Source organism: Acipenser ruthenus, chromosome 45, assembly GCF_902713425.1.
Source record: "Acipenser ruthenus chromosome 45, fAciRut3.2 maternal haplotype, whole genome shotgun sequence".
Taxonomy (NCBI): Eukaryota; Metazoa; Chordata; class Actinopteri; order Acipenseriformes; family Acipenseridae; genus Acipenser; species Acipenser ruthenus.
In genome coordinates this window covers 5452010-5465809 of record NC_081233.1, presented here as the reverse complement: position 1 = coordinate 5465809, position 13800 = coordinate 5452010, and the positions used below count along the sequence as shown (strand labels likewise).

Here is a 13800-nt window from a genome sequence, read left to right as displayed (position 1 = left end):
CACACACACACTGTGAATACACTGAGCTCTCTGACACACACACACACACACACTGTGAATACACTGAGCTCTCTGACACACACACACACACACACTGTGAATACACTGAGCTCTCTTTCACACACACACACTGTGAATACACTGAGCTCTCTGACACTGACACACACACACTGTGAATACACTGAGCTCTCTGACACACACACACACACACACTGTGAATACACTGAGCTCTCTGACACACACACACACTGTGAATACACTGAGCTCTGTGACACACACACGCTGTGAACACAGAAGAACAGGATCCCTGCAGCACAGGAACGTCTTTCCATGAACACAACACTGCAGAAACACACACAGCAGGAGGAGCTTTTATAAAGATTTTATTCAGCAAATGTTTTTCACCTTGAATTTTTTTTTTTAAATAAGCGTTTTTTTTTTTTTTTTTAATCTTTTTGTTTTTGTTTCGTTGGAGTCATGACCATGCAGGACTACGTGAGAATGCACTACCGAACAGTTTCTTCTTATTTTTTTTATTTCATTTTTTTTTTCTCTAAAACATACAATACAACAATCTGCCTCAAACCACACTAACCAGACTTCACAACAGGGCTTGGCTTTGAGTCTCTATACTGTCAGAACTGTACGCTGGAGAAACGCATTACATATGGAACTGGATTGCAAACACAGTGTGTTCCACAGGTTTGTTTTGTGATACCTCAACACATTACAGGGGAAGCGTTATTCAGGATGTATGACACACAGATAGAACTGATGAAAGAAACCCTTACTACAGACTTGCTTGTTTCTGTCAACGCAAGCCAGTCCTTTTAATATTGATGCCTTTGTGACTCCTGCATAACTTCAAAACTGAAACTGTAAGAAACCGAATCATCCAAGTCTGCAGTGTCTAGGTGTCTTGGTACACTGAAGGCGGCACTAGCCCAAATGTTTGCTTGTTTCTCAAAGTACAGAAATCTGGTTTGGTTTTTAATTTTCTATAATCAAAACCTCATTGTGCTAGTTTTCTGACTCCTGGTAGCTAACCACAGTCTAAGTTTAATGACTGTCCACCGTTGAATGAAAACCCTTCTTTAACCCTGTAATAACCCTGGCCTCCTGTGTGTAACGTCACCCCATCCTGTTAATGGTACACTAAATCTTTACAGTATAGTACTCTACCGAGAGCTGTACAAGTTAAGAGAGGGTTGATTGTAATTATTTCTGGATGCTAAGACGTTTCACTACACTTATCATTAAACTAACAGCTTTATCTGTGTGTCCTCAGCTACCCCCTATATCTTGCCTGTGATGGTACACTCTGTTCAGATTCACCTGGGCAGTTCCGACACAAACAGAAGCAATATATAAAAAAGCAAATGTACAATAAAAACCACGACTTTAATATATATATATATTTATATCTCTTTGATTTAGTAACAGATATTAAAGAGGAGGGAGTCACCCTTTCCACCCCTCTGCTTGCCTTCAAATGAACAAAATGCCCCGTTCTCAACACTCCATGAAGTACAGGAGCATTCAGCTCAGTCGTGGCTCTGTATCTGAACTTAGACGAGCAATTACACCAACTGCAACCAAAACTGTGCTGGACTTTGTTTTCTGATGTGGATTACACTGATGTCCACTGGGGCTAAAGTCATTGCAGACATAAAAGATAAACTTAGTTAAAAACAAAGAACACTCAAACAGCAGTTCAGCCAGATTTTAAATAGCTGACCAAACCGTACCATAAATCTTACCAGTTTTGCCCTGAGCTACACAGATCTCAAATGTGCAGTTTTGAAAGAAACACATGTTCCAGTACACATGGATTCTCCTTACAACACACCTGACCCTACACCGGGCTGAAGAAAGTTTGCAAGCCTTGCTCACAGGAAATCTGTTAGACTTGCACTTCCTAGGTCACCGCAGCAGTGTATTCAGGGTCACCTTCCTGGCTGAAAGCTTGATAGAGGAAGTTGGCTGATTAATGACAGGAAAGAAGGTGACCAAAGGGAAGTGCAACACTATCTGAAAACAAGGCTCGCAAACAGAGATTTCTTTAACCTAGTGTAGTACCAGGGATCATGCTTACTAAAGCATGTGAGATAACAAACGGACGTGCACAAGAGGTAAGATTCATGAAACGATTCTCGGACGTTTCCCATTCAGCATAAGGTGACAAAGTAAGCTTTTAAAAAACACTGTTAGAAATAGTGAGGGGTCTCAACAGAGGCAACAGCTAACGAAGCGGTCTGTGACCGCAGTGGAAAGGAAGGAAGGAAAATGGCAAACAGCGATTTCTACTTTAACTACGACCCAGAACACATGACTACAGTAACAGGAGAGAGAAGGGGCCGATCTCTTTCACTTTCTATTGTCTTCATTTAGAGAGTTTGCACGAGAATGAAACACTCCAGCCTTGGGACCGTTACATTCTGGGGGTGCGACGCTTCACTGCCGCAGCCCCACTGAAAAGAAAGGGAAACGACACACAACACAGTGCTCTGAATACCTTTAAACATGACATTCCTCCTACTGCTCCTGGCTTTCAGTTTAACAGATTTCTCTCACAGCGGTACAGTAAGGGAATGTGATATTATGTTAGTCATTTCTAGGCCCAAGCTGTACATCCCCTGGTCTTGCTGTCCTCTCCATGATATATATATACATACAGGGAATCCCCTCTAAACAGTAGAACCTCACAGTTACAAACACCAAACTTATGAAGTGACCGCTCAACCCAACACCTCACTTTCAACTGCAATCCCTCCGCCATGCCTACGATGCAAGGAACATTTCAGTTTTAAACTAAGCACCCCTCCCCAGCACTCCTGTGCTGTATCCTTGCATTATCCTCCAGATTGAGGCTGTAGAGAGCAGGTGGGCACATTCATTAAAACCGCTGAAGACTCATTTCAGAGTTACTTATGAAGCCTCTGTTCCCAAGGTGTTTGTAACTCTGAGGTCCTGCTGTACAGCACACTGAAGAGTCCTGGTTAGCACAATGGTCTCTGCACAAATACACTGAGATCTACAGGATGAAACATTCAACTGCATCATGATGAAGGGAGGAGTGAAAACGGTTCTTCATCAAAACTCCAGAATCCAGTGCCGCCCTCAATATTGCAAAAGCAGAAGGGTCTTTATTACAGAATGCCTGGGTTAATTTTTTTTTTTTTCTTTTTTGGCAAAATGCACGGGTAAAATAAAAAAAGATGCATTCAAGTGCTCAAGTTTTTTTTTTTCTTTTCATAATTGTTTTTGTGTTTTTAACACAGGAAGACAGCCATGCAACACACGTGCATTCATATTGAAAAATCAATACCTCTTATTTGTAACATTGAGGATTTTTTCTTTTAAACAGAGACAGGGCCTTCCTATCTGCTAAAATAATAATAGAAAAAACATTTAGAAGAATAACATTAATAACAATTATAACAATAATAATAATAATAATAATAATAATAATAATAATAATAATAATAATAATAATAATAAAAAAGGGTTTTCTTTGTCAATTTCTTCTGCATGCCCAATCCTACCATTTTATGGCTGATTTCTGGAGATTTGCCAAAATCCTCCCCAGAAAGAGTCTGTCTGCCTGTCTGTCTGTCTGTCTGCCTGCCTGTCTCTTTCACTCACTCAGGCACTTCTCTGATATACAGGGTAAAGGTACGTGCTGTAAAGCAATGAAACTTCATACTTCACCTGGTGAAATTTCAGTCTAAGTTACTCCTGGTTTCTGAAAGGAAAGCGCTCAATAGACATTAAGAGACTTGATCTGTCCTAGTTTTGCGTATAGGTCACTGTCTAAAGCATGTCTACCGGAGCTCAACAATTGAAGAAAGTACTTAAAACAAAAAACTACATATTCATATTTAAAAAGCAATACATCTTGATTGTTTTGTAACACTGTTAATTTTGTTTTTTTGTTTCCTTTTTAAGAACGACAGGACCTTCCAGCCAGGGATCTATAACCCAGACACTGCAAGCACTTCGTGATGAATGCAGTCGCTTTCTGTTCTGGAGACATCGCCCCCTGCTGGTGCTACCTGCCACGTCTCATTGCTCCAAGCTGCATACTTTTGTTCTGTATATCCTGTGTGGTTGAAGTGACTCTGGAGTCAGCGATGATTGGGGTGGATTTAGTTATCGTGGGAGCTGCGATCGCACTGTGTGGAGTGGAGAGGGGGTTCAGTCTCTCTCGCTCTCTGCCTCACTGGGGAGGCACAGGCGTGGCCGAGGCTGGGGCTGGAGGCAGGGAGTCTGGAGGCATGGAGACACTGGGCTCTGGGAAAGAAACAAGGCAGGTTAGCAAACCACGTCACCAAAACAAACCACGTCACCAACACAAACCACGTCACCAAAACAAACCACGTCACCAACACAAACCACGTCACCAACACAAACCACGTCACCAAAACAAACCACATCACCAACACAAACCACGTCACCAACACAAACCACGTCACCAAAACAAACCACATCACCAACACAAACCACGTCACCAACACAAACCACGTCACCAAAACAAACCACGTCACCAAAACAAACCACATCACCAAAACAAACCACGTCACCAACACAAACCACGTCACCAACACAAACCACGTCACCAAAACAAACCACTGTCACCAACACAAACCACGTCACCAACACAAACCACATCAAAACAAACCACTGTCACCAACACAAACCACATCACCAAAACAAACCACATCACCAACACAAACCACGTCACCAACACAAACCACATCAAAACAAACCACTGTCACCAACACAAACCACATCACCAAAACAAACCACATCACCAACACAAACCACGTCACCAAAACAAACCACGTCACCAACACAAACCACGTCAAAACAAACCACTGTCACCAACACAAACCACGTCACCAAAACAAACCACTGTCACCAACACAAACCACATCACCAAAACAAACCACGTCATCAAAACAAACCACGTCACCAACACAAACCACGTCAACACAAACCACGTCACCAACACAAACCACGTCAAAACAAACCACATCATCAACACAAACCACGTCACCAAAACAAACCACGTCAAAACAAACCACATCACCAACACAAACCACGTCACCAAAACAAACCACGTCAAAACAAACCACTGTCACCAACACAAACCACGTCACCAACACAAACCACGTCACCAACACAAACCACATCAAAACAAACCACTGTCACCAACACAAACCACATCACCAAAACAAACCACATCATCAAAACAAACCACGTCAAAACAAACCACGTCACCAACACAAACCACGTCACCAACACAAACCACGTCACCAACACAAACCACATCAAAACAAACCACATCATCAAAACAAACGTCAAAACAAACCACATCACCAACACAAACCACGTCACCAAAACAAACCACGTCACCAACACAAACCACGTCAAAACAAACCACTGTCACCAACACAAACCACGTCACCAAAACAAACCACTGTCACCAACACAAACCACGTCACCAAAACAAACCACGTCATCAAAACAAACCACGTCACCAACACAAACCACGTCACCAACACAAACCACGTCAACACAAACCACGTCACCAACACAAACCACGTCAAAACAAACCACATCATCAACACAAACCACGTCACCAAAACAAACCACGTCAAAACAAACCACATCACCAACACAAACCACGTCACCAAAACAAACCACGTCAAAACAAACCACTGTCACCAACACAAACCACGTCACCAACACAAACCACGTCACCAAAACAAACCACTGTCACCAACACAAACCACGTCACCAACACAAACCACATCAAAACAAACCACTGTCACCAACACAAACCACATCACCAAAACAAACCACATCATCAAAACAAACCACGTCAAAACAAACCACGTCACCAACACAAACCACGTCACCAACACAAACCACGTCACCAAAACAAACCACGTCATCAAAACAAACCACGTCACCAACACAAACCACGTCACCAACACAAACCACGTCAACACAAACCACGTCAAAACAAACCACGTCACCAACACAAACCACGTCACCAACACAAACCACGTCAACACAAACCACTGTCACCAACACAAACCACGTCACCAACACAAACCACGTCAACACAAACCACTGTCACCAACACAAACCACATCACCAACACACACAGACACTGAGGGTGCGGTAGACCTGTGGAGGGCTACAGGTCAATACCACAACCTTCCAAAAAAGACTGCTTTCTCACTGTCCTGTTACAAATTCAAAACATGCTTTAAGAAACATGGATATCAGATTTGTCTTCAGAATGACTGATAACGAAGAGATACTGAAGCTTCTGTTCAACAACCACCATCTAGAACTGATAATGCAGAAAAGAAACAAGAAACTTCGACAAACGTCTTTATCAATGACTTCACTGAGATGCATTTACATCGCTTACCTTGGCTTGAATATGCTTTACCTTACCTCGCTGTTCTTTACAGTGCTTACCCATGCTTTCACTGTGCTTTACTACACTGTGCTATGATTTTACTATGGGACACTTTCATAAGGGTTAGTTTACCATGGTTTGTTTTTTAACACACATTACCATACCTCTCTGTGCTTCACAATGCTTGCCTACACTTTCACTGTGCTTTACAGTCTGGAGTGTGAACTCCTCATAGTGACACAGTCTATATCTGAGAGACTCACCGTGCGGCAGGCTGGTGGGTGTGGAAGGCTGTGCCCCTGCAGGGGTGAGAGGCAGGGGGGGCGTCCGCCGGGGAGGGGTGGTGGGTTGCTGCTCGGCTGGCTGGGGGCCAGACGGGGGCGCACTGGGGCCCTGTGCTCCGGGGGCCGGGGGCCCTGGCTGGGGGGCTGGCTGGTTGGCGGGAGGGGGCTGGCTGGGAGGCTGGCTCTGTTGCTGGTGCTGGATCTGTTGGAAGTGCTGCTGCCGGGCTCTCATCTCTGCGTACTTCAGCTGCTCCATGTGGAATGCCTGCCGGTCTGCTAGCAGCTGCTGCCGCTGGTACTCGAGCTGGGAGCGGAGAGGAGAGAGGAAGAGAGGAGGAGAGGAGAGGAGAGAGGAGGAGAAGGGAGGGGAGGAGGAGAGGAGGAGAGGAGAGGAGAGTGGAGGAGCGGAAAAGAGAGGAGAGAGGAGGAGAAGGGAGGGGAGGAGAGGAGAGGAAGAGAGGAAGAGAAAGGAGGAGAAGAGAGGAGAGGAGAGGAGGAAGGAGGAGAGGAGACGGGCTTCAGAAACACTACTTAACAGGACAAGCAGTTACAGAGAGGCTATCGAGGCACTCTTACTGGAACAGGAAGCACTGCCCCCTTAAAACAGGAATCACCAAGACTTTAAAACCATTTTACTTTCCTCTTATTAGTACAAGAAATATTATATCACTACCCCGAGCTAATCAATACTTTAAAATCAATTTTTAGTAATTGCAATATTACCACTTCCTTCCCTTTAAAGGAGTGCTAACCATGGCTTCTTTAAAAATCTGCATTCCAATCAGCTCTGGCTGAATGGCCACTGTTTTTGTGTGAGTGATCTCTTGGTTGTTTGCTTGTATGTTAGATTAAGCTCAGTGGGCTGCAGGTGAGTGAATCAGAGCCTCACCGCCTCACGCTCGCGGTCCATGATGGTCTCCAGCTCCTCGAAGTGCCTCAGCTTGATCTCCAGCTTCTTCATCTGAGTCTCAACCAGCAGAGCCACCAGGGACTTGATCTTCCTCTCCTCCACTGCAGCCAGGTGCTGGGATACAGAGACAGGCATGGAGATGAGCCATTACACACTGCATACTGCTGACACAGCACTGTACCATACAAACACAGAGACAAGCATCACACACTGCATACTACTGACACAGCGCTGTACCATACAAACACAGAGACAAGCATCACACACTGCATACTACTGACACAGCACTGTACCATACAAACACAGAGACAAGCATCACACACTGCATACTACTGACACAGCGCTGTACCATACAAACACAGAGACAAGCATCACACACTGCATACTACTGACACAGCACTGTACCATACAAACACAGAGACAAGCATCACACACTGCATACTACTGACACAGCGCTGTACCATACAAACACAGAGACAAGCATCACACACTGCATACTACTGACACAGCACTGTACCATACAAACACAGAGACAAGCATCATACACTGCATACTACTGACACAGCACTGTACCATACAAACACAGAGACAAGCATCACACACTGCATACTACTGACACAGCGTCCACACACATTTTGTTTATATGTTTTATGCAGGGGGTGACTGCTATACACCCGATAAGATGAACTGGAATCTTGACAGATGTTCAACAGCAAGTTCTCCGATGTGATTTATAGAAAGAAAGACGGGCCACTACTGCCCTCTGCTGCCCACCTCCGGTACAGCACCGGGACTTGCAGACAGTCACAGATACTTGAGGGTGTTCAATTGATGTGAACAGTGCAGGCTCTAAACACACCACAGATTTCAACAACCGTGTCTAGATCCTGCACTGCTCACCCCTCAGTAAGAGCATGCCCTAGTGCTGCTGTGCAGTGCCCTGTCAGACTGCCCTGGCTGTGCTGCTGTGCGGTGTCCTGTCAGACTGCCCTGGCTGTGCTGCTGTGCAGTGCCCTGTCAGACTGCCCTGGCTGTGCTGCTGTGCAATGTCCTGTCAGACTGCCCTGGCTGTGCTGCTGTGCAGTGCCCTGTCAGACTGCCCTGGCTGTGCTGCTGTGAGGTGCCCTGTCAGACTGCCCTGGCTGTGCTGCTGTGCGGTGCCCTGTCAGACTGCCCTGGCTGTGCTGCTGTGAGGTGCCCTGTCAGACTGCCCTGGCTGTGCTGCTGTGCGGTGCCCTGTCAGACTGCCCTGGCTGTGCTGCTGTGCGGTGTCCTGTCAGACTGCCCTGGCTGTGCTGCAGTGTGCTCTGGGTCTGGGTACCTTGGCCTTCACTGCAGCAGAAGCCAGTGCCGAGGCCGCGGCCGTGGCGAGGTTCCCCTCCCCCACGTCTCGCTCCGTCTTGGTCTTCTTCTCTCCCTCGCTCTCCCCCTCTCTCATCCCCTCCTCCACACCCTCCTTCTGCTCCTTCTCCTTCTCTCCATCACCTGGAACCAAAAACAATAACGAAGCAGAGCCAATCGTACGGGTAACATGCAGGGTGACTCATAATCGGCACACTGTTGACATTTTTCTTATTTTTCATGATGCAGTGTTGTGTGAATCATGAATCACCCTGTATAAATGAGTACACTGGTATTTCTGGGTTTTTAAAAAGCAAACCTCTCTCTTCTCTCTCTTACCCATCTCCGAGTCTGCTTTTTCTCCCTCCTCTGCCTCGCCCTCCTTCCCTCTCTCCTCATCCTTCTTATCGCCCTCCACCGGTTTCTCTTTCCCTTCTTCATCCGGCACACCCTCTTTACTTTCCTGAGAGGAGAATAATCAAACGACTTGCAGTCCACCACATCGTTCTGAATGGTGAAGGCATTATTACAGTACATTCAATGAGGTACATAGAAGGGTAGGTAGTTTCAGATTCCATACAGCAGGGAAACAGCTCTGCGCTGTTCCAGTAACTGACCAGGAAACTAGCCGTCTATTACCTAAATATATAGACAGACACAGAGACAGACAGGCAGACCACTCCAGTTACCTTGGGATCCCTCTTCTCCTCTGATGGCTGGATCTCACTCTTAGCCTCCTCAGTTGTCTCGTCTGGAACACAAAGGGTTAACAATCAAACTGACGGCATTGCTGAGGGGGGTGTGACGTCAGTGTACGATTTCAGGAGGGGTGTGGAGCGTGAGTTTGGATTTCAGGAGGGGTGTGGAGCGTGAGTTTGGATTTCAGGAGGGGTGTGGAGCATGAGTTTCTATTTCAGGAGGGGGGTGGGGTGTGAGTTTCTATTTCAGGAGGGGTGTGGAGCGTGAGTTTCTATTTCAGGAGGGGTGTGGAGCATGAGTTTCTATTTCAGGAGGGGGGTGGGGTGTGAGTTTGGATTTCAGGAGGGGTGTGGAGCGTGAGTTTCTATTTCAGGAGGGGGGTGGGGTGTGAGTTTGGATTTCAGGAGGGGTGTGGAGCGTGAGTTTCTATTTCAGGAGGGGTGTGGAGCATGAGTTTCTATTTCAGGAGGGGGGTGGGGTGTGAGTTTGGATTTCAGGAGGGGTGTGGAGCGTGAGTTTCTATTTCAGGAGGGGTGTGGAGCGTGAGTTTCTATTTCAGGAGGGGTGTGGAGTGTGAGTTTCTATTTCAGGAGGGGTGTGGAGTGTGAGTTTCTATTTCAGGAGGGGGGTGGAGCGTGAGTTTCTATTTCAGGAGGGGTGTGGAGCATGAGTTTCTATTTCAGGAGGGGGGTGGGGTGTGAGTTTGGATTTCAGGAGGGGTGTGGAGTGTGAGTTTCTATTTCAGGGGGGTGTGGAGCGTGAGTTTCTATTTCAGGGGGTGTGGAGCGTGAGTTTCTATTTCAGGAGGAGTGTGGAGCATGAGTTTCTATTTCAGGAGGGGTGTGGAACGTGAGTTTCTATTTCAGGAGGGGTGTGGAGCGTGAGTTTCTATTTCAGGAGGGGTGTGGAGCGTGAGTTTCTATTTCAGGAGGGGTGTGGGGTGTGAGTTTGGATTTCAGGAGGGGTGTGGAGCGTGAGTTTCTATTTCAGGAGGGGTGTGGAGCGTGAGTTTCTATTTCAGGAGGGGTGTGGAGCGTGAGTTTCTATTTCAGGAGGGGTGTGGAGCGTGAGTTTCTATTTCAGGAGGGGTGTGGAACGTGAGTTTCTATTTCAGGAGGGGGGTGGAGTGTGAGTTTCTATTTCAGGGGGGTGTGGAGCGTGAGTTTCTATTTCAGGAGGGGTGTGGAGCGTGAGTTTCTATTTCAGGAGGGGTGTGGAGCGTGAGTTTCTATTTCAGGAGGGGTGTGGAGCGTGAGTTTCTATTTCAGGAGGGGTGTGGAGCGTGAGTTTCTATTTCAGGAGGGGTGTGGAGCGTGAGTTTCTATTTCAGGAGGGGTGTGGAGCGTGAGTTTCTATTTCAGGAGAGGGGTGGGGTTGATTCTGGGGGTGTTCCTGTGTGTAGGAGTGTGTGATTTGTGGGGGTTGACTCTGGGGGGGTGTTGTTGTGTGTAGGAGTGTGTGATTTGGAGGGGGGGTTTCTGGTTCCTCACCCATCCTCTCAGGCTCGTCCAGGCTGGTCCCCGCGATGCCGCTGCTCTCCAGTCCGAAGAGGGGGTTTTGTTTCCCAGTGACACGCGCCGCGTCCTCCACCTTCTTCACATGAGCCTCAACCAGTGCGGCCGGGACCTCCTCCTTCATCCGAGAGAACTCCTCTGAGACACAGACACGCTGCAGTTACACGCCTGGCCACTAGGGGTCCCCTCTGCGGCTCGTACCCAGCCCTGAGCTCCAGTATTAACTCAGTGCTGAACACTGCAGTTCCCAACCTCTCCCCTAGGTGTCACTGATCTCTAGTGCTGACACAGTGCAGTTCCCCTCCTCTCCCCCTAGGGGTCACTGATCTCTTGTGCTGACACAGTGCAGTTCCCATCCTATCCCCTAGGTGTCGCTGATCTCTAGTGCTGACACAGTGCAGTTTCCCTCCTCTCCCCCAGGTGTCCCTGTTTCTTACCCAGTGCAGACTTGGCCGCGGCGGAGGCCACTCTGGGGTCCACGACGGAGGCGAGGAAGGCCACAGTGCTCATGACGGGGTTCCCGGACTGGCTGAACGGGACAGGCTGGAAGGCCAGGGGCCCCAGCGAGGCGTCCGAGTCCTCCAGGTAGGGGTCCTCGATGGGCAGCCGCAGGAAGTTGAGGATGCACTCGTCCTGCGTGCGGCTGCCCACGTGCTCCGACACCTTGTTCCAGTCGTCCTTGTACATCTCCAGAGCCTGGGGAAGGGGGCAGTCAGGAGGCTTCCTCTCACTGAGGCACCCTCCCTGCTCTCTCCTCTCACTGAGGCGTCCTCCCTGCTCTCTCCTCTCACTGAGGTGTCCTCCCTGCCCTCTCCTCTCACTGAGGCGTCCTCCCTGCTCTCCCCTCTCACTGAGGTGTCCTCCCTGCTCTCTCCTCTGAGGCGTCCTCCCTGCCCTCTCCTCTCACTGAGGCGTCCTCCATACTCTCAATGAGGCATCCTCCTTGCTCTCTCCTCTCACTGAGGTGTCCTCCCTGCTCTCTCCTCTAACTGAGGCGTCCTCCCTGCTCTCTCCTCTCACTGAGGTGTCCTCCCTGCTATCACTGAGGCGTCCTCCCTGCTCTCTCCTCTCACTGAGGCGTCCTCCCTGCTCTCTCCTCTCACTGAGGCGTCCTCCCTGCTATCACTGATGCGTCCTCCCTGCTCTCTCCTCTCACTGAGGCGTCCTCCCTGCTCGTTCCTCTAACTGAGGCATCCTCCCTGCTCTTTCCTCTCACTGAGGCACCCTCCCTGCTCTCTTCTCTCACGGAGGCACCCTCCCTGCTCTCACTGAGGTGTCCTCCCTGCTCTCTCCCCTCACTGATTGTCCTCCCTGCTCTCTCCTCTTACAACATGCTTTTCCTGTTTTCTCAGTCTGTTTACTGGCTTTTAAAAATAATATTCCCCTCTTCTCTTCCAAAATAGCTGTGGAACTGAATGAAGGTATTTATCTAATGCCCATTTTAATGGCATAGCATTTAGCAGCCCCTCTTAGTTTTCTACAGCAGAAAAGAGGAAGTAGCAGTGACTCTCAGAATCACGATTAGCACTGATAATATGACATAGGTATTATTACTAGGCCACAACATCCTTTTTGTTTTGTGGTGACCAGAACTGAACACAGTAATAAGTGCGGCGGTCTCATGACCTCATCCTAACCCTACACCATTTGTACAAGTGCTCCATGCTGCAGGCATTCAAGCCTGGCTGCAGACAGACCCACAGACAGACACACAGACAGAGACGCTTCTCACCTCCAGCAGCAGTAGAGTTTCCTGCTCAGTCCAATCCCGGGTCGCGCTGGCCGCACTTTTACTCTGAGAAACAAAAACACATCATGACATGAACTAGCACCTGCATATCCTCTGCCACGGCTGTGTGTCAAATACTGTCACTGTCATGAACAGGACACCACCCTGACCTGCACTGTATGTATGCATGTGTATGTATGGAATGGTGCCTCCATATATCCCCAGATTCCGATCCTCGTCCTATAGGTGCTACAGAACACCATAAGCAAGTCTCATCACACTGGGGTAAGCAAATATCATTAAGATTTTATTAACAGATAAAAGGAACTAGAAAAAGGGACAAGAAACATTACAACAGTCCAAAGCTGGCCCTTCCACTCCTGGTCTTTGTTCCAACCCGGTTTCAACTTGTTGAATTGTTAAACCTCCATCCAGACCCTTCATGATCTCTTTTGAACTGTTAAACCTGGAGTGGAATAGCCCTCCAGGTCCGTGATCAGACAGCCCTGCACTACACGGTTCAATCTTTATGAGAAGCCTGCCATTCGATCTCCAGCTCTGCTATTAGGTTTGCATGGACTGGCCCAAGGCTCTCTCTCTGCTCCAGTTCTGTTTCACAGGCTGTTGCTGGGTATTCCCCTCCCCGACGGGAACCTTCAGAGCCTGGCCCTGGTTTCCCCTACCTTGGAGGGCACACTCTTCTTGGCGTACATGTCGGTGCGCAGGCCGAAGTTCTGCAGCTCCACCGGCTTCTCCTTGGCCTTGTCAGGGAAGCTGAGCACCTGCTGGGAGGCAGCGGTCTGGGAGGGGGAGGGAGAGGGAGGAAGAGGGAGAGGAGGGGGTGGGGGAGGGGGAGAGGGAGAGGAGGGGGCAGGGGAGAGAGA

The 13800-nt window shown here is 48.2% G+C and overlaps 1 protein-coding gene across 1 annotated transcript in view; it reads right to left on the bottom strand.

Moving 5' to 3' along the window:
• Positions 1–1404: 1404 nt before the first annotated feature.
• Positions 1405–13800, bottom strand: part of LOC117967040 (SWI/SNF complex subunit SMARCC2-like) — a 32056-nt gene continuing 19660 nt past the window's right edge. Inside the window, exons 17-26 of the mRNA XM_059013213.1 lie at positions 13600–13716; positions 12920–12982; positions 11625–11883; positions 11164–11325; positions 9664–9725; positions 9314–9437; positions 8955–9118; positions 7613–7747; positions 6703–7027; positions 1405–4293 (exon numbers count right to left, since the gene is read on the bottom strand). Coding sequence (XP_058869196.1) covers positions 4220–4293; positions 6703–7027; positions 7613–7747; positions 8955–9118; positions 9314–9437; positions 9664–9725; positions 11164–11325; positions 11625–11883; positions 12920–12982; positions 13600–13716 — 1485 coding nt within the window. The 3' untranslated portion in view covers positions 1405–4219. The remainder of the gene's footprint in view (positions 4294–6702; positions 7028–7612; positions 7748–8954; positions 9119–9313; positions 9438–9663; positions 9726–11163; positions 11326–11624; positions 11884–12919; positions 12983–13599; positions 13717–13800) is intronic.